Source organism: Mobula hypostoma, chromosome 11, assembly GCF_963921235.1.
Source record: "Mobula hypostoma chromosome 11, sMobHyp1.1, whole genome shotgun sequence".
In the NCBI taxonomy this organism is placed as follows: Eukaryota; Metazoa; Chordata; class Chondrichthyes; order Myliobatiformes; family Myliobatidae; genus Mobula; species Mobula hypostoma.
In genome coordinates, this window is record NC_086107.1 from 100,107,446 (window position 1) to 100,126,201 (window position 18,756).

The 18,756-nt window shown below is 38.4% G+C and overlaps 1 protein-coding gene across 3 annotated transcripts in view; it reads left to right on the plus strand.

Moving 5' to 3' along the window:
- The first annotated feature begins 624 nt into the window (after positions 1–624).
- Positions 625–18,756, plus strand: part of LOC134354008 (myosin-9-like) — a 113,008-nt gene continuing 94,876 nt past the window's right edge. For 2 of the 3 annotated variants that reach the window (XM_063062655.1, XM_063062657.1), the window contains exons 1-2: positions 625–837; positions 18,285–18,637. In XM_063062655.1, the coding sequence (XP_062918725.1) occupies positions 18,305–18,637 (333 nt within the window). In that variant the 5' untranslated portion in view covers positions 625–837; positions 18,285–18,304. Of the gene's footprint in view, positions 845–18,284; positions 18,638–18,756 lie in introns of all 3 variants that reach the window. The other variant, XM_063062656.1, reaches the window with a different exon arrangement.

Below are 18,756 nucleotides of genomic sequence, written 5' to 3' on the forward strand. Positions count from 1 at the left end.
CATCTGCCAATAATGTGGCATGCTGCCCTCTATTAATTGACCTGATACCTTCTGTTATATAGTTTGGTGCCTACAGTTGGCATCTTGGATTTTTTAAAATTACAGATACATTATGAATGGAAATTGTTCAAATCTGAGTAGCTGCAATATTTGCTGAGTTTCTAACATGCCATCATCGGAAAGCTTCCACGTCATTGTTATACAGCACAGGAACAGGCCCTTCGGCCCACCACGTCCATGCCGGCATTCAAGTACCCATCTCTATCATGCTTATGTATTCCTTCATACCGAATAGAAAAGGTAAGTAGCTGATCTTGTCAAGACAACTCTTATCTCTTTTCCGCATGAAGGTGATCCTTATTACGACTAAAGCAAGTCAGAAACTGCCTATAGCTTCATTTCGCGCAATCCTTCTCCTGCCGGCCAGCATTGGTTGGGCAAGCTGTCGCTCAAATCCTGCGCCAAAAGCACTGCGGCACCGGTCGCTATCCGGGGGCCGCATCTGACGGATGCCAGCGAGCGCGGCGGACGTATTCCATTCGTCAGCAGCGCTGTCGCTCAAGTGGGCCGTCTTCCTACTGGGCAGCGTCCGGGCTGGCGCGGGACGTTGTCGGCAGGGCGGGGTTGGGCCGCTGAGCTGACGGCTGATGCGCGAGCTCCAGTGTGTGAGCCTGAGCTAGCGCGAGGCGGGCGGTGCGAGGGACGCCGAGCAGCGGAAGGCTTGAATTTTAGTTTTCTTGAAATAAAAATACACGATTCATAAGCAAAATTCGCTGTTTTCACACCGCCTAATCCCACAGGGAGAGAGGGCATTGGAAAATCGCGTGGATCGCGGAGGTAAGAGGTAAAAATTAATGTTTAAGTTTTCGGTCAGTTGAGGAGTAGTCGGAAAAGGGAGTGAAACCAGGAAAAGAATCAGACACCGGCTGGGCCGGCGCGCTCGCCACAGGCAACTTTCTGACTTGTATTTCATCTAAACGTTTCTAAAAGCGGAAGTTTGAACGACAGGCTTCTTCTATTGAGTCATCACCATATTGAGAATTGCATTTTAAAATCTGCCAGCTATTCGATTTTATTTTTTTTAAATTTTGAACTCCTGTGTTAAAGTACCCAGTACCAATATCTTTGGGTTATTAACTTGTGAAAGTCAGATGGTACGACAGGTAGTATGGAAACTACCTTCAGTGTTAGAGTTCGCAGATATGGGCTTGGCTTCCGTCTCCCCGGCTGCACGAGCTTCCTGTCCTTTTTTTTTCCTTTTTTTTGAATGATTTCATCCATGTCCAAATTCCCTTTCTTTTGGTATGCTTTTCTAAGACTGCAGTCTTCAAGTTTGATTGCATCCTCGGAATGTGGAGAGCGGCTCAAATGGCAGTCTGCGTTTACTTAATGTAATAAAAAAACATTTAATATCCTTCGTACTTACAAAGCTGAACTAAAATAGTTTTGGTGTCGTTTTGATTTGGTACAATCGTTTCAATAGAGATTTTTTTTAAAAGGAGGAATTGAAATATCCTTATTCTGCCATTCGGTCGCTATCTTATGCCCCTCCCCCACCCCACTCCTCTGTGCCCTTCCCATCATATATTTTTTTAAAAAGGTGTTCAGAATTCTATGAATGGCATATGAGTCTCTTAACCTTGGGCAATGTTAAAATCATGAAATAAGTATTTTCTGTTGCAGTTTATAGTAGAACATCTAAAAGCGAATGGACGACGAAAGTACAACTGATAATTTTATATAATTAGGTAAAGGACAGAGTTGCCTTATAAAGATCATACTGAAAGCATCCTAGCGTGCTTATTGAATACGGTTGGTAACTTTGTCTGTTCTTCAATACTAGTTCATTTGTAGTTTGCCCTCCAAATTGATAGGTGATTTGGTGGCGAAGATCGTGTAAATTGTAAAATCTTTTCATTAGAGTTCTACAGGCAGATTTTTTTTATTCTAACTTGTTAAAATGGCATGTGAACTGTTTGCTGTGCTTTACCCTCTCAAGATTTTTTTTACTGCATGCAATATAGCCCCACCCAGTTTTAAGTAGAAGATAGTGCAGTACGACGAAGTGTGTGACTCATGGCGAAGTGCACTGATAACTTGCAAAGCTTTCTGTTAGCTGGCTAGTTATATTTTCTAGAATTTTTAAACGTTACCACTTGAAACTCTGGTAACAACTTATCTGTCTGGTGAAGCATGTATTTTTTACAAAAACCAAGGATATTGGAGAGCATGCCTGGTATTATGATTCAGGCACTGTTAGTACAATAAAGAAACACTAAGAGTCAGTTGCCTCATCCTTTCAGATATTAAAAAAATGAATTAAAGCATTCCAAAATTTGGGTATTTATTCTAATTTGCATAATTCTCACCACTGTGCTTGTCCTTGCTGAACTACATTGGCACTTGTTTTCAAATTCCACTGTGACTTCATCCCTCCTCATTATTTTGACCTATATAACCCTTGGATGCCTTTGGTGTTCTCAATGTCTAACCCCTTGTTTGTATGTTTTGTCACCTTTTGTCACTCCGTTGGTTGTGCCTGGGCTTAGGCTCTGGAATTCCATTGCTATATCTCAACCATCTTTGTTTTAAGGTTTGTCTGAAGTTCTAATTGTATGCCAAACTTTGATCCTGTGATGCTCTGTATGATATTGTTAGTGTAAAGTGTCACAAGGGCAATGTCAGCAGAGGTCCTGATGAAGGGTCTTGGCTCAAAATGTTGACTACTCTTTTTCCATAGATGCTGCCTAGCTTGCAGAGTCCCTCCAGCATTTTGTGTATGTTGCTTGTCATCAGTATGATGCCTTTGTGGAGAATTGGAGTAGGTGAGCTTGCAACGCCATCCAGAAAGGTTGCGGTTGATCCTGTATCTCAGACACAGGCATGAGATTCTGCAGATGCTGGAAATCTGGAGTAATATGCACAGAAGACTGGAGGAACTTAGGAGGTCAGGCAGCATCAGTGGAGGGAAATGAACAGTCAAATATTTTGGGCTGATGGACTGAAAAGGAAGGGAGCCAAAAGCCAGAATAAAAAGGGGGAGGGAGGGGGTGGAGGGGATGATGAAATGGGGAATGTTGTGAGAAGCTAGGAGGTGATGGGTGAAACAGGCAGAGAGCTGAGGAAGGAATCTGAAAGAGGACAGTAGGCTGGGGTGGGGGTGAAGGTAAAGAGGTGGGGAACCACCTACCTTTTCTCTCACCTGGACTTGCCTACCAGTTTTTGCTCCTCACCCACCTTTTTATTCTAGCTACAGCCCCTTTCCTTTCCAGTTCTGATGAAACATCAATTGTTCATTTTCCTCCATAGACTCTGCCTGACCTGCTGAGTTCTTCCAGCATTATTTTTGTGTGTTATTCCTGTATCTCAAGTTCACTTTCCTACCTGATCCATGTATCTTTTGATTTTTCACATCACACACTGAGAACGAAAGTTGTGATTTGTGTGAAGGAAATATTTGTAATAGCATATGAAATTGACAAGCAACAATATTAATATGTACTGTATGTATGTAGTACATACTCCTTATTCAGTGCTTTGTGTGACTTACAAGTTCTTGGGGGAATAAGGTGTGGCAGGGTGCTCAGGAATGTAGACCAGTGTTTTGACTTGTTGCTGCCACTGATTCCATATGATATGTGCACTGGCTTGTGTTGTTTCATTGTGGAAAAGTGCAACACTGGCTGAAATTTTTGATCCTCTAGATTTGTGTTAATGTTATTGATGAATATTGTATTATTTCATAGTATGACAAAATATTGTCATATTTGAAATGTCAAAATTATTTAAAAAAAACAAAAGAAGCAAATGAATTCCTCTCTTCACCACGTATAGAAAGCAAGAATTGTTGGTCTGGTTTTTATTGGTTCCCAGTAGCATTTTTGTGGCTTTCCCAAGTGGTGTGAATCCAATTTCACATAGTTGTATTTTCATGCATCGTATTGGGAGAATCATGTGCAAAAGGGGTTTCAGGGCTTAAAAACCTTTTAATAAAGAAGAATGCTGGTGGTCTCAGATTTGGCTGAAGTTATTTTGTAATGTTAGATGGATCTGCATTTTCTGACTAAAATGGATCATGACTATTTCTTGGATAGGAAAGGCTGCACATGTATCGGTATCAAGGTCCGAATGGTAATGATAACTGGAACTCTTGATAAAACTTTAATGTAGTTTGTCTGGTGGAGGCACTGAAAGTGAAGGTACTTTCAAAGGTATGGTTGACCAAAGATCCTTTCAATGAAAGGATTAAATGTAATGAATTACAAGCAGAAATAATAGAACTGAAATACCAAAAATTGTCAAAACAATAATATATCTGCGGCAATATACACATCTGAAACATAGTGGAGGAACTCGTCACAGTGATTATTGGAGAGGTTCAAGATTTACTGAGTACCTAGAAATGACCGTATAAAGATCAGGATTGGCAATTAAGTTTTGCAATTAGCAAGAATGAAGAGGAATGGATGGCTGCATTAACAAGAAATAACAATGGGAGTTTAAAAATGCAACATTTAAGGTAGAGACAGACTACTTCAAAATATGAAATAAAGACTAAATAATTACAGGACAATTTTCTATTAATAAACAGGCAAGATAGAGTGAACAAGAGGCAAGCAGTGGTTATTCCTGCAAGTATAGACAGTGTGCAAAGTTGAATGCTAATACAACTAATATGGATTGAAGGGCTGCGGCCCAGAATGATGCTGCCTGACCTACAGATTTTTGTCTGTATTGATCCAAATTTCAAACATCTGCAGTCTCTCTTCTGTCAGGTTACAGGAGGGAGTTTATATCCTGAGATTGTGGAATTTGATATGTGAAGTGATTACTAAAGAGAGAGTTTAAGGAGCGATTGATAAGTATTTACGACAGGAATTGATTAACTAGAGGCAGCTTAATGATTTATTGCGGTCCAATGGCAGAATACTGGGTAAATTCTCTAGTATTTGTAAATACCAAAAGCTTAAATGTTTATTGGATAATCACATTGAGGCATCCTTATAATGATTGAGGTCAATGGGTGGGGATTGGAGGAAACATACCAAAGAACTAAATTGTACTGACACACAACATGATTGCAGTCATCAGAAAGGATAGTTTTTGTAATCACTTGATTAAGTCTGCTAGTTTGATATTAGCTAGTTCATAGCCATTCCATTGTAAAAAGATCAGGAGTGTGGCCATTTGCTGTTTATTCTAATACCATTTATAACTCTGATTCACTAGCACCCGGATAATAACCAGATACAGGCTTTGATAAGTAGTTGGTAACATTTATAGAGCTGGTGCCAGATTATCATAATTTCTTGGCTGTCAGTCTCTTGTCTACTGTACAAAAAAAAATCTTGGGGTAAATAATGGTTTGGTTATCTCAGCTATAAGTTGATAATGAGTAGTGGCTTCATGCGTTGGAGAATGGATATACTTCAGAACTAAAGTTTGCAATCATACTAGTGTTCAAGCAGAGCAGAATGATCTGTCTCAACAACTATTGACTGGTAGCACTCACATCTATCATTATAAAATGCTTGGAGGTTTGGTATGTCTACAATTAACTCCTGCCTGAGCAAGAACCTGGACTTCCTGCAATTCACCTCTGTAGCTTTCTCTGCAAGTGGATCCTGTACTTCTTCATATGGAGACCATGTCAGTACAGATTGATAACATCTCTTTGTTGACAATCAACACAGGCACATCTCAAGGATGTACACTTAGCCCACTGGTCTGCTCTCTCTACACATGACTGTGATGAAGCACAGTTTAAGAAGCCATTTATAAATTTGCAGAGTTGAGCATGAACCATTGTTCATATAATGTCAGATGGCAACAAAGAGTGAGATAAATCAGCTAGATGAGTGGTGTGAAACAACAACTTTCTACTCAGTGTCAGCAAGACCAAGGGTTTGATTGTGGACTTCAGGAAAGAGAAGTTATAATTTGTTGAGAAATGAGCGGTGAAAGATGTAAGCATTTTATGTTTCTCATTTCAGGGTATCTGTCCTGAGATATATCTATGTTGATTTGTCAACAAAAAATGTTATTACCAATCTGTACTGACTATGGTCTCCTTATGGGGAAGCCCAACACATTGATACAATTATGAAAAGGACATGTCAGCAGATTTAAAGAGTTTGAGAAGATTTGGTATGTCACCAAAGAGTCTTGCAAATTTCTGTGGATGTACAGTGGAGAGCATTCTGACTGGTAGCCTCACAGGCTGGTATGAAGATTCCAATGCACAGGATCATATGAATCTGCAGAGAGTTGTAGATTTAGTCAGCTTCATCATGGAAGTCTATGAACACTATCTTATTATTCCTTTTGCATTATTTTGTAAAGTGTAGCAATTTTGTTTTTGCATTGAAGTACTACCACAAAACAACAGATTTCACATCATATAAGACTGATAATAAACTTGATTCTGATTCAAGGCAAAAGTCAGTAGGTTGTGGAGTCCTCTCAGTCGGTAAGTGCAGTACCACAAATCAGTAATTTCAATAGATCAGAATTGGGCACTTTGTTTGATAAAATAGTATCAGAAATACTCTTGATGAACAGTCTCATCCTAAAATCTTAACTGTTTATTCCATGTATAGATGCTGTTCAACTTGCTGAGTTTCTCTAGCGCAGGGGTTCCCAACATGGGGCCCATGGATACCTTGCTTAATGGTATTGGTCCATGGCATAAAAATGGTTGGGAACCCCTGCAGCATTATGATTATGTTCTAGATTTCCAGCATCTGCAGAATCCCTTGTATCTATGCTCCATTTTTTCCTACTTTGGTTGTCAAAATGTTCTCAATATTCCAGTTAATTACTTTGCCATTAACACCCACTTTTCTAGTGGAATTACACTCAGTGGTCACCTTATTAGGTACACCTGTACACCTCATTAATGCAAATATCAAATCAGCCATTCATTTGGCAGCAACTCAATGCATAAAAGCATGCAGACATGATCAAGAGATTCAGACCAACAGAATGGGGAAGAAATGTGATCCCAAGTGACTTTGACCATTGAATGATTGTTGGTGCTAGATGGGGTGGTTTAAGTATCTCAAACTGTTGATCTCCTGGGATTTTCATGCACAACAGTTTTGAATTTACAAAGAACAGTGCAAAAAAAGAAAACAGTGAGCAGCATTTCTGTGGGTGAAAATGCTTTGTTAATGAGAGGTCAGAGGAAAATTGCCAGACGGGTTCAAGCTGACAGGATTGTGACAATTCAAAACCATGTGTTACAACTGTGTTACGCAGAAGAGCATATCTGAACACAATACTTCAAATCTTGAAGTGCATGGGTTACAGCAGCTGAAGAACATGAATGTATACTCAGTGGCCACTTCAGGTACTGGAGATGCCTAATAAATTGAGCACTGAGTACGTGTCCCTATGGAATACCTATTTGTTCAGGAGACAACTATAAATATTGGAATCTGGAACAGCAAGTAATGCACTGGAGGAACTCAGTGGATTGTGCAGCATTTGTGGGATTTTGAACTGAAACATTGACTTTTTCTTTCCTCTCACAGGTGGTGTGTGACCAGCTGAACATCTCCAGATCATTGAAATAATTTTTAATGACTAACTTAATCCCAATTCCAATCTATTTTAACCAACTGATCTCTCATCCTTGCAGTAATCTTCACTACTGGAACCAACACAGAGTTTGAGGTTATAACTTGGTCATGCTGAACTGAGGGGTCAGATACACTTTGTATCTGACTCTCAATTTCATGTCTGTCATGGCTAGTGTGTATATATAGCATGATCCACATTCCTTTTTAGCCATCACCCTGTTATTTACATGACCATTTGTTTCATTGTGGCTGACAAATTATCTTGTCAACAGTTGTTAACTGAATTGGTAGCAGGAATGTTATAGTCAGCCCTCCTTACCCGTGGGGGATTGGTTCCGGGACCCCCCGCCGCGGATACCAAAAAACGCGGATGCTCAAGTCCATTATATGATTATGAAGACACGTAGTCCTCTTTTATTGTCATTTAGTAACGCATGCATTAAGAAATGATACATTATTTCCTCTGGTCTGATATCACAAAACACAAGACAAACCAAGACTGAAAAAACTGACAAAACCACATAATTATAACATATAGTTACAAACAGTGTAACAAATACCATAACTTGATGAAGAAGTCCGTGAGCACAGTAAAGTTCAAAGTCTCTCAAATGTCCCACATCTCACGCAGACGGGAGAAGGAAGAAAAACTCTCCCTGCCATGCCGACCACAATCCGACTCTGAGTCATCCGAAAACTTCGAGCTCTGATCAGCTCTCCGACACCGAGTACTGAGCACCATCTCTGTCCAAACGATTCGACCTCCTTCTCAGTCGCCAAAAGCAGGCAAGACCAGGGATTTTGAGGCCTATCCTCCAAAAGATTCCCGACCACATAGTAACGACAGCAGCGAACGGGCGTTTCAGAAATTTCTCCAGATGTTCCTCTGTGCTTTCACGTCCATTCTCCATCAAATCAGAATTGTCCATGGCCCCTATTTAACAGATATGATATCATTTTTCATCGGAGGGCTGCGCACACGCAGGCGTGCCGCCATCTTGTCCTCCCACCATAAAATGGTGTAGTACTTGCATATAACCTATGCACATCCTCCCATATACTTTAAATCATCTCTAGATTACTTATAATCCCTAATACAATGTAAATCCTATGTAACTAATTGTTATACTGTATTGTTTAGGGAATAATGACAAGAAAAAATGCTCAAACAACGAGTGCTGGAGAGAGAACTTCTGGGTTTTCCCGATCCGCGGTCGGTTGAATCCGCGCATGTGGAACCCGCGGATAAGGAGGGCCGACTGTATATACATTGGGTGTTAATGCTAAGCTGTCATTCATCCCAAGGTTTAGAAGGTAGCTAGACTCCCAGTCACCACCTTTTCAGTGATAACAAAATCTAAATTGGCGCCCAACCTAACAACTGAAATTGTTTACTAGATGTATCTAGATACCTTTACCCCTCTCTGCTCTTATTGTGTGCAGCTCATTAACTGACTAAAATTCTCTGTAATAAAGGTGCATATGTAGGTGTTTGCTTGGGAGTTGATTGATCTCCACTGATCCCCATATGTTATACTACCTGTCCTATTATCTCTATATAAAGCCATTTGTACAAATAATTTTGTTGTTTTTGTTCATTTAAATTTTGCTAGTTTACCTAGGTTATTGTAGTTTTCCTCCCATGTAATTTGCACTACTGTCCAAGTTTAAAGAGCATAAGCACAAGGGTATTCTAACCAAACATCTGTATATTTAGCAATAATTGCTGCTCTGTTTCCTTGCTCTGTAGATCCCCATTGTTCTACTTTAGTGTCAAATTTTAGAAAGTTAGAAATTGGTGCAGCAGTTCATTTAATAGCTCTAGCTATCCATGTTCAATCATGATCTACAGTGCTATCTGTGGAGTTTGCGTGTCCTCTCTGTATCACCACCGAGGTTTCCCTGGGTTTCTGTTTTTTTCCAGATGTGTAGAGTGGTAGGGTAATTGGCTGCTATAAGTGATGTGCAGCTGAGTGGTAGAACCAGGATGAATTAATCAGATGGGGAAGTGGTGAAACCATGTTTGTGAGAAAATAAGGGAATGAGATTGCTATATGAGCTGGTATTAGACTTGGTAGATTAAAATAGCCTGCAGTTATGTTGTAAGAAAATAAAGGTAATGATATCCATAGTCTGACAGGTAAGGACAGTGATTACAAACACAAAGGCATAATTCAAAGCTCTTTAACTGAATGCATATAGCATTTGTAAAAGGTAGATAAATTGATAGTATAAATAGATACATTCAAATAACTTTAACCAAAGTCATGATTGCACAGTAACCAAGGTTAAGTATTTAATATTTCTGGATATTTACAGATAAGTAAAATGGAATAGGAGATGGGCTGGCCCTGATAGTAAAGTGTGGAAGAGATTAGAGTACAGTCTATTTGGGTAAAACAGCAAGGAACAGAAAATGTTGATGGCAGTTGCATAAATGTCCCCCAAATAGTAAGTGAATCAGTATGTGAGTAAATTAGTTGTGTGTAATGAGGTTAACACAATAATAATGTAGACTGAGCGAATCAAATTAGTTGTAATATGGCGGATGAAGTTGTGAAATTTAAACGGAATTCTAGATCGGTATCCAGAGGAATTGATAAAGAGCCAGGCTATTTTAGATCTGTGTAATATGAAAAGGTTAATTGAGGATCTGTAGCTAAAGGGCCTTTAGGGAACAATGATCATAATATGACTGGACTTTATACAAAGATTGAAAACGATTTAGTTCATTCTGAGTAAAGCAAACTGAAGGCTTGTCTATAGCAAGTTGTGATGCATTGAAGGTATGACTGTATGAGCAAAGACTATTGTTCAAATAATTAGCATCTCGTAGATTTAAGAAAATATCAGAACTCAGAAGGTCAATACTTTAATGATAGGGAAAATAAAAATAGGTTTTGGGAAGTATAAAAGGAAATTTTAAGATCTACTATAGTGATATTAAAACAAAAGATTAGCTAAAGTTAATATGGGTCCCTTAAGGAATATGAAAAAAAAAATAACTTGTTGCAGGTGAGGAAGTGGTAGGGAAACCAAATAATTTTTTTTTCTGCTTTCCTGGGAGAAGGTACAGAAAGCATCTTGGCAAAATATTGGAGAACTACAAGTGTGGAGCAAATGAGCTCAAGGCAATAAGCTTTTAGAGGGGAAAAAAATGGTATTGAAAGGTGATTTAAAAAGTGGTATTAAAAGGTAAAAAATCCCCACAGTCTATGTCCAAGAAGTTTTGAAGGAGATGGCAGTGGAAATAATGTGTTGTCATCTTTCAAATTTCCATAGATTCCGGAAGATAGCAAGTGTAACTCCACATTTTAAGAAAGGTGGCAGATGACTTTTTTAGGTACCTTCAAATACGAAACTATGTTAACCAGAGTTGTAGATATACAGACCTATCAACAGTAGAATTAGAATTTTTCAAGATTCTGAATTCGGCTTGCAGTTCAATACCTAGTAAATCAGTTTCTCGCCTATATAATGCACTCTCCCATGCTAAAAATGTAAATACACTGTATATTAAAGAGGAGGAGAAAGAAGCGGGGTTGGTACTTTCAGAGGAGGCTTGGGGGAAAATCTGCAGCTTTCAATGGTCCTCGACTAATTCTTTGACTTGGAGAGAACATTGTTGGAAAAACATTATAAGATACTTCAAGACCCCATATCAGGAAAAATACAAAGATATAAATGTGATGTGTTGGAGAAGGTGCGGCTCCAAGGAGGCGAATCATTTTCATATTTTCTGGGATTGCCCTAAATTAAGTCTATTTTGGGAAGGTATTCATAGAACATTAGTTAAGGTACTTAGGTCCCAGATACCTCTGAACTTTGAGACGCTCTATTTGGGGCATGTATTGTTCCTTGAACAGAAGGAAGATATAAAGTTGCTGCAGGCCCTCTTAGCGGCAAGTAAGAAATCAATCACTAGAAAATGGCTAAATCCAATACCACCTACATTAGAAGATTGGTACGAAATTATCTTGGAAATATTTAAAATGGAAAAGTTGACTTACTCCCTGAGAACTCAAAAAGAAACATTTTATCAAATCTGGAATAAATGGATTGAATATATAACCCCAATGCGAGCAGACTTTAGATGACTCTCCTAATGATTTATATTGCTCTTCTCATCAACACAGTAATATTGCTAACGTAAACACCCCTAGTCTAAATGTTTGTTTTTTTTTGGAAAATAGAGAATTAACACAAGTAAAGGGAAAGATTTGGGAAAGGGATAAAAAAAAGAAAAAATTAAGTAAATAAGTACATAGGGATTGGATAATTATGTCTGCAGGCAGGAACAAGCATGAACAAATTGGGATATAAACACCTACAATGGTTGGTATATAGGCTTGTATGCAACATTTTGGACCAGTGGAAATGGTCCAGAAGGGTTGTATGGAAACTATTATTACCATTTTTCTTAACAACTAATTTCATTACTTAGCCTAATAGGTTAGATTTACCACAGTACATAATTATCTATTTAAATGTTTATTTTCCTTTTATATCATCTCAATGTGTACTTAAGAATGTATAAATAATCGTAGTTTTATACATATAAAAAAATGGAAAAGGTTATATGTGTGAAAAAAGTACATGATAATTGTGAATTCCTTATCCAAATAAAAATAAAATTTAAAAAAAAGGTGGCAGAAAGACAACAAGACCAGTTAGCTTGCTATCAGTAGTAGGGAGACAATGCTAGAATCTGTTATTACTGTTAAAAGGTTTAGATGGAAAATAATAACATTAGGCAGAGTGAACATGGCTTTATGAATTGGAAATCACATTTGATAAATTTTTTTGGAGAATTTTTTGAGCTTGCAACTAGTGGAATGGGTAAGGTGAGTCAGTTGTCTTATGAGCGAGTCAGTTCATAAAGTGCCTTATGAAATTTAAACACTGATGTGTACCCTGCGTTGGTGAATGGTTACTGGACAAAAACAATTGGGTAATTTTTCAGTGGGAAGACCAATAGAATATGCCGATAGGTTAGTGCTGAGGGCAATGTATATCATTGATTTGGATGAAGGAATCAAGTTTGCTGATGATACTAAGTAGGTGGTAATGTGTTTGTGAGGAAGATACAGAGACTGCAGGGGAATACAAGCAGGTTAGCAAGGATATAAACATATGAAACATAATGTGCATTTATTCACTTCTGTAGACAGAAAGATGAAGCATTTTAAGTGAATTATTTTAAAAATGTTGGTATTCAAATGGGCTAGAATGTTCTTAGAAATTGAAAATTAATGTGCAAATTCAGCAAGAAATTAGGAAGGAAATGTTATAAGAGGCAATGAGTACAAGAGTGCAGGTAACTTGTTGAAATTAGGGACTTTGTGAACCAGCACTTGAAATATTGTGCAGATTTTTCATATTTTTACCTAAGGAAAGATGTTTATGATAGAGTGAGTGCACCTGATGTTAACTAGGTTGACTCCTGCATTGCTGGGTATATTGCATGAGGAGAGATCAAGTTAAATTGTCAGTCATACATGAATACCAATTAATACAGCCAAGTGAAATAGCATTACTCCAGGGCCAAGGTGCAAAACACAGTACCAACAGTCATAACAGCACAAGGCACATAAAGCACATACAAGACAGCAGTAAAATAGTGAAAAACATTAAAAAAAAATTGCAATACTGCAAAAGTTTTGGACATTTATGTGTATGTATGTATATATGTATGTATTTGTAAAAAAAAAAAGCTAGGGTGCCCGAGATGTTTGCACAGTACTATATTTGTCAACGTGGAGCGGAGAGTGAGTTTGTAAATCGACAGGAACTAAGAATGTTGGGAATAGTGAGGGTGGAATGCCGGAGGAGGGGTGTGGGACAAGTGACAGGAGCAGGACGTGGTACAGGTGCACGCACATCCAGCCCTGAGACACCAGGCAAGGTTATTTAATTCTAAACAATTGGCATATTGATCATTCTAGAAAGTCTCCCTGGTGCTTGCCGCTCCCTTCCTCTTTTCCCAACCATAATTCCCCTGTTCCTGCCCTCTTCCAACTCTCAGTCCAAAATGAAGACCGATATCAAAATCAGGTTTATTATCGTCACATGTTATGAAATTTGTTTTTGCAGCAGCAGTACAATATATAAAATTACTACAGAACTGTGCAAAGTCTTAGACACCCTAGCGCGCGTTCGTTCTCTCTTGCGCTCTGTCAGACTTTTGCACAATACTGTATGTGGAGAGATGAAGCAGACTGAGCTTATGCTCTCTAGAGTTTAGAACATACTCGTTTGACTGGGAAATGGTGGAATACCTTTTACTGCTGGAATCTTTCTGAAACAGAGGTATCAGTAGCTGTGTCATATGAACATTGGCCAAAATTATCTTTGGCTTATTTCCACTTTTTTTTTACAATTTAGTCCTGCACGTTACCTCAGGGGTATGTGCTTAGCCCACTGCTCTACTCTCTATATACCCATGGACTGTGTGGCTAGGCATAGCTCAAATACCATCTATAAATTTGCCGACGATACAACCGTTGTTGGTAGAATCTCAGGTGGTGAAGAGAGGGCGTACAGGAGTGAGATATGCCAACTAGTGGAGTGGTGCCACAGCAACGACCTGGCACTCAATGTCAGTAAGATGAAAAAGCTGATTGTGGACTTCTGGAAGAGTGAGACGTAGGAACACATACCAATCCTCATAGAGGGATCAGAAGTGGAGAGAGTGAGCTGTTTCAAGTTCCTGGCTGTCAAGATCTCTGAGGATCTAACCTGGTCCCAACGTATTGATGCAGTTATAAAGGAGGCGAGACAATGGCTATACTTTGGAGTTTGAAGAGATTTGGTATGTCAACAAATACATTCAAAAACTTCTATAGATGTACCATGGAGAGCATTCTGACAGGCTGCATCACTGTCTGGTTATGGGGGGGTGGGGTGGAGAGCTACTAAACGGGACCGAAAGAAGCTGTAGAGGGTTGTAAATTTAGTCAGCTCCATCTTGGGTACTAGCTTACAAAGTACCCAGGACATCTTCAAGGAGCAGTGTCTCAGAAAGATAGCGGCCTTTATTAAGGACCTCCAGCACCCAGGGCATGTCCTTTCCTCACTGTTACCATCAGGTAGGAGGTACAGAAGCCTGAATGCACACACTCAGCGATTCAGGAACAGCTCTTCCTCTCTGTCATCTGATTCATAAATGAACATTGAACCCTTGGACATTACCTCACCTTTTATTAATATATAGCATTTCTGTTTTTGCATGATTCAAGATACATATACTGTATAAAGTATACTGAATAAGATTTATTATATTTCTTCTTCTATATTATGTATTGCATTGAACCGCTGCTAATAAGTTAACAAATTTCACATCACATGCTGGTGTGCCTACGGGGATCAGGGGGTATGGATCAGGGGGCGGGGTTCTGAGTTGGATGATCAGCCATGATCATAATAAATGGCGGTGCAGGCTCGAAGGGCCGAATGGCCTACTCCTGCACCTATTTTCTATGTTTCTATGATAAACCTGCTTCTGATTCTACAGTTCTTGATATGCTCATATCATCCAGGTCCTTAAATGTGATGAATGTTCCTCACTCCTCCAGTCAGTGATGTGCTGCGTAAATGCCTATAAAAAGTATTCACCCCTTGAAAGTTTTCATGTTTTATTGTTTTACCACATTGAATCAGTGGATTTAATTTGGCATTTTTTTGACAGTGATCGACAGAAGTGACTCCGTGTCAAAATGAAAACAAATTTCTACAAATCGGTCTAAATTTATTATAATTAACACAAAATGATTGATTGCATAATTACTCACCGCTTTAAGTCAGTATTCAGTAGATACACCTTTGGCAACAATTATAGCCTTGCGTCTTTGTGGATAGGTCTCTATCAGCTTTGCACATCAGGACACTGCAACTTTTCCCTATTCTTCTTTACAAAACTGTTCAAGCTTTGTTAGATTGCATGGGGATTGTGAGTGGATAGCCTTTTTTAAGTCCAGCCACAAACTGTCAATTGGATTGAATTCTGGACCCTGACTTAACCACTCCAGGACATTAAATTTGTTGTTTTTAAGCCATTCTTGTGAGGCTTGGGGTCATTGTCTTGCTGGAAAACAAATCATCTCCCAAGTTGCCGTTGTCCTGCAAACTGCATCAGGTTTTCCTCCAGGATTTCCTTGTATTTTGCTGCATTCATTTTATCGTCTACCTTCACAAGCCTTCCAGGACCTGCTATAGTGAACCATCCCCACAGGAAATACAGCCACCATAATGCTTCACAACATGGATGGTGTTTTTGATTATGTGTGGTTGTTTGGCTTATGCCAAACTGTGTTTAGTCTGATGGCCAAAAAGCTCAATTTTGGTTTTATTAGATCATAGAACCTTCTTCCATCTGACTTCAAAGTTTCCCACATTCCTTCTGGCAAACTTTAGCCAAGATTTCATGAGTTTTTTTTTCAACTGTAGCTTTCTTTTTGCCACTCTCTCATAAAGCTGTGACTGGTGAAGCACCTAGGCAGCAGTTGTATGCGTAGTCTCTCCCGTTTCAGGCATTGAAGCTTGTAACTCTTCCAGAGTTGTTGTAGGTCCCTTGGTGGCCTCCCTCACTAGTCCCCTTCTTACATGGTCACTCAGTTTTTGGGGACTGCCTGCTCTAGGCAGATTTACAGTGTGCCATATTCTTTCCATTTCTCAATGGTTGACTTAATTGTACTTCAAGGGATATTGAGTGACTTGGAAATGTTCTTGTATCCATCTCTTGACTTATGCTTTTCAATATCTTTTTTGTGGAGGTGCTTGGAGTGTTCTTTTATCTTCATGGTGTAGTTTTTGCCAGGATATTGACTCACCAGCAGTTAGACCTTCCAGATACAGTTTTTTTTAAACTACAATCAATTGAAACACCTTGACTGCACACAGATGAACTCCATTTAACTGGTTGTCTTCGAAAACTAATTGGCTGCACCAGTGATGATTTGGTGTCATATTAAAGGGTGTGAATATTTATGCAATCAATTATTTTGTGTTTTGTATTTATAATTAATTAGATCACTTTGTAGAGATCTGTTGTCACTTTGACATGAGTCTTTTTCTGTTGACCAATGTCCGAAAAAAAGCCAAATTAAATCCACTGTGCTTCAGTGTTGTAAAACAATAAAACATGAAAACTTCCAAAGCGGGGGTGAATACTTCTTATAGGGACTGTAGTTCTCCTAAAAAAAACCTTCTGTCATCCTAGTATCAAATATAGACCCTCCTGTTAAAGGAAGCTGTTTGTTCTAGTTTACTTTGTTCATGGCTCTCATAATGCACTTGATCAATTGTTACTAAGGGAAGTGAACATGGAATAATTCTGATTAAGAATAATATATCAGATTTTAACAATCAGCTCAATTGTTAATGCTCATTAGGTGCTTAATACCATTTTTAGCATATAATGTTGATTGTAACTTCAGCATTTCTTGGTCAGGGATGTTAGATTTTGAATGAGACATGAAAAAAAGCTGATCTCCAAGTTGTCTGAAGTTCACTGGGGTTGAAAAGGTTGGGGTGGGCATTAATGTCACAAGTAAGTTTTAGAGCAGCTGCTTTATAAGATAGATAGATATATACTTTATTGATATATCTATCTATCTTATAAAGATATCTTATAAAATGTAATAATTGTTGTTTGACAAGGAAGTGGTCTTTTCTTTCCATAAGTCTGTTTATTTCTGAGAACAATGTTTCGGTCTGATTTTGTACTAGTATCAAAATTTCGGACACGCTGTTAAGTTTTCTTCAAGTTCTACAGCTTAACATTGTTCAGCAGTTTATTGACAGTAAGCCTGACTAAATGTGAATTTGGGACAAAACCATTTCATATTATTCCATTTTCATGAGGCTTCTATTATAGTTCTGAATGTGGAAAGTAGAAACCACTTGAGTAACATTTGAATTGTCCATGATACCTAATGTTGCAAATTAGAATGTATATGCAATTATTGTTTTCGAAGACTGAATTTTTGGCAGGCTAAATTACCTGAAGCATTCTTAAATAGAAGGATTTCACAATGACACAAAAATTCATCTTCCTTTCAATTAATGTTTTAAAGCACTAGATTTGTACTACATATTTTAACAATTTGTATTGCAAATTGAAGAATTGATAAATAAATATTTTATAAAGTTCTAAATTTGTTCCTAGTCCTGAATATTAAAATTTTATTCACGGCTAAGTGGAATTTTTCTGCTTTCTACTCATTTGCATTCATTTTCCTTTTCCCTTGAATTTATGTAGGTTAAGTTTGAGCCCAAGGCAATTATCTATATATAGCACTGCTGTGCATTGGACAATGTTTGGTTATATTTATGGGTTACACACTGGTGCACAGCAAGCTTATATTGGGGTTGGAGGGCTGAGAGGAAGTTGGAATAGTATGGTTTAAACTCACTAGCCCAGCATCTGAAATGCTGTGCCGCCCATCATAATGAACAAAGGATATGATGATGCATTACTTTTCTGTATATCAGTTACAAACTAAGAACAGCGTACACATCAATTTCAATTATATTTCATGTTTATGTGATTCTCTGTGCAGCGTCACACTTTTGCAAAGATGCATTTCATTGTTTGAATAAGCAGTTAAAATTTACCTTTTCCTTTTCTGTAAAATTTTGGTTATTTCTAAAAGTGTAGTTTCAACATCTGAGTCACCTGGATATCTTTTTTTTTAATTGCAGGCTTCCAATAAGAGGACAAAATGGCTCAACGGGATGCAGACCGGTATCTCTATGTGGACAAAAATATTATCAATAATCCATTGGCACAAGCTGACTGGGCAGCAAAAAAATTAGTGTGGGTGCCCTCAGAACGCAATGGCTTTGAGGCTGCCAGTCTCAAGGAGGAGATTGGTGAAGAGGCACTCGTTGAATTGGTGGAGAATGGCAAGAAAGTTAAATTTAACAAGGATGACATCCAGAAGATGAACCCACCCAAATTCTCCAAAGTTGAAGATATGGCAGAACTGACTTGTCTGAATGAAGCTTCTGTACTCCATAATTTGAAAGAGCGTTACTACTCAGGACTAATCTATGTAAGCCTTTTCTGTGTCATTGTTAATACTTTGTTTTTGCTATTTGTTGTGATTGCCTGAATATTTTCAATCCAAAATACAAAAATCTGCTTTGAATAATCAAAAAAGCGGGAAAATCT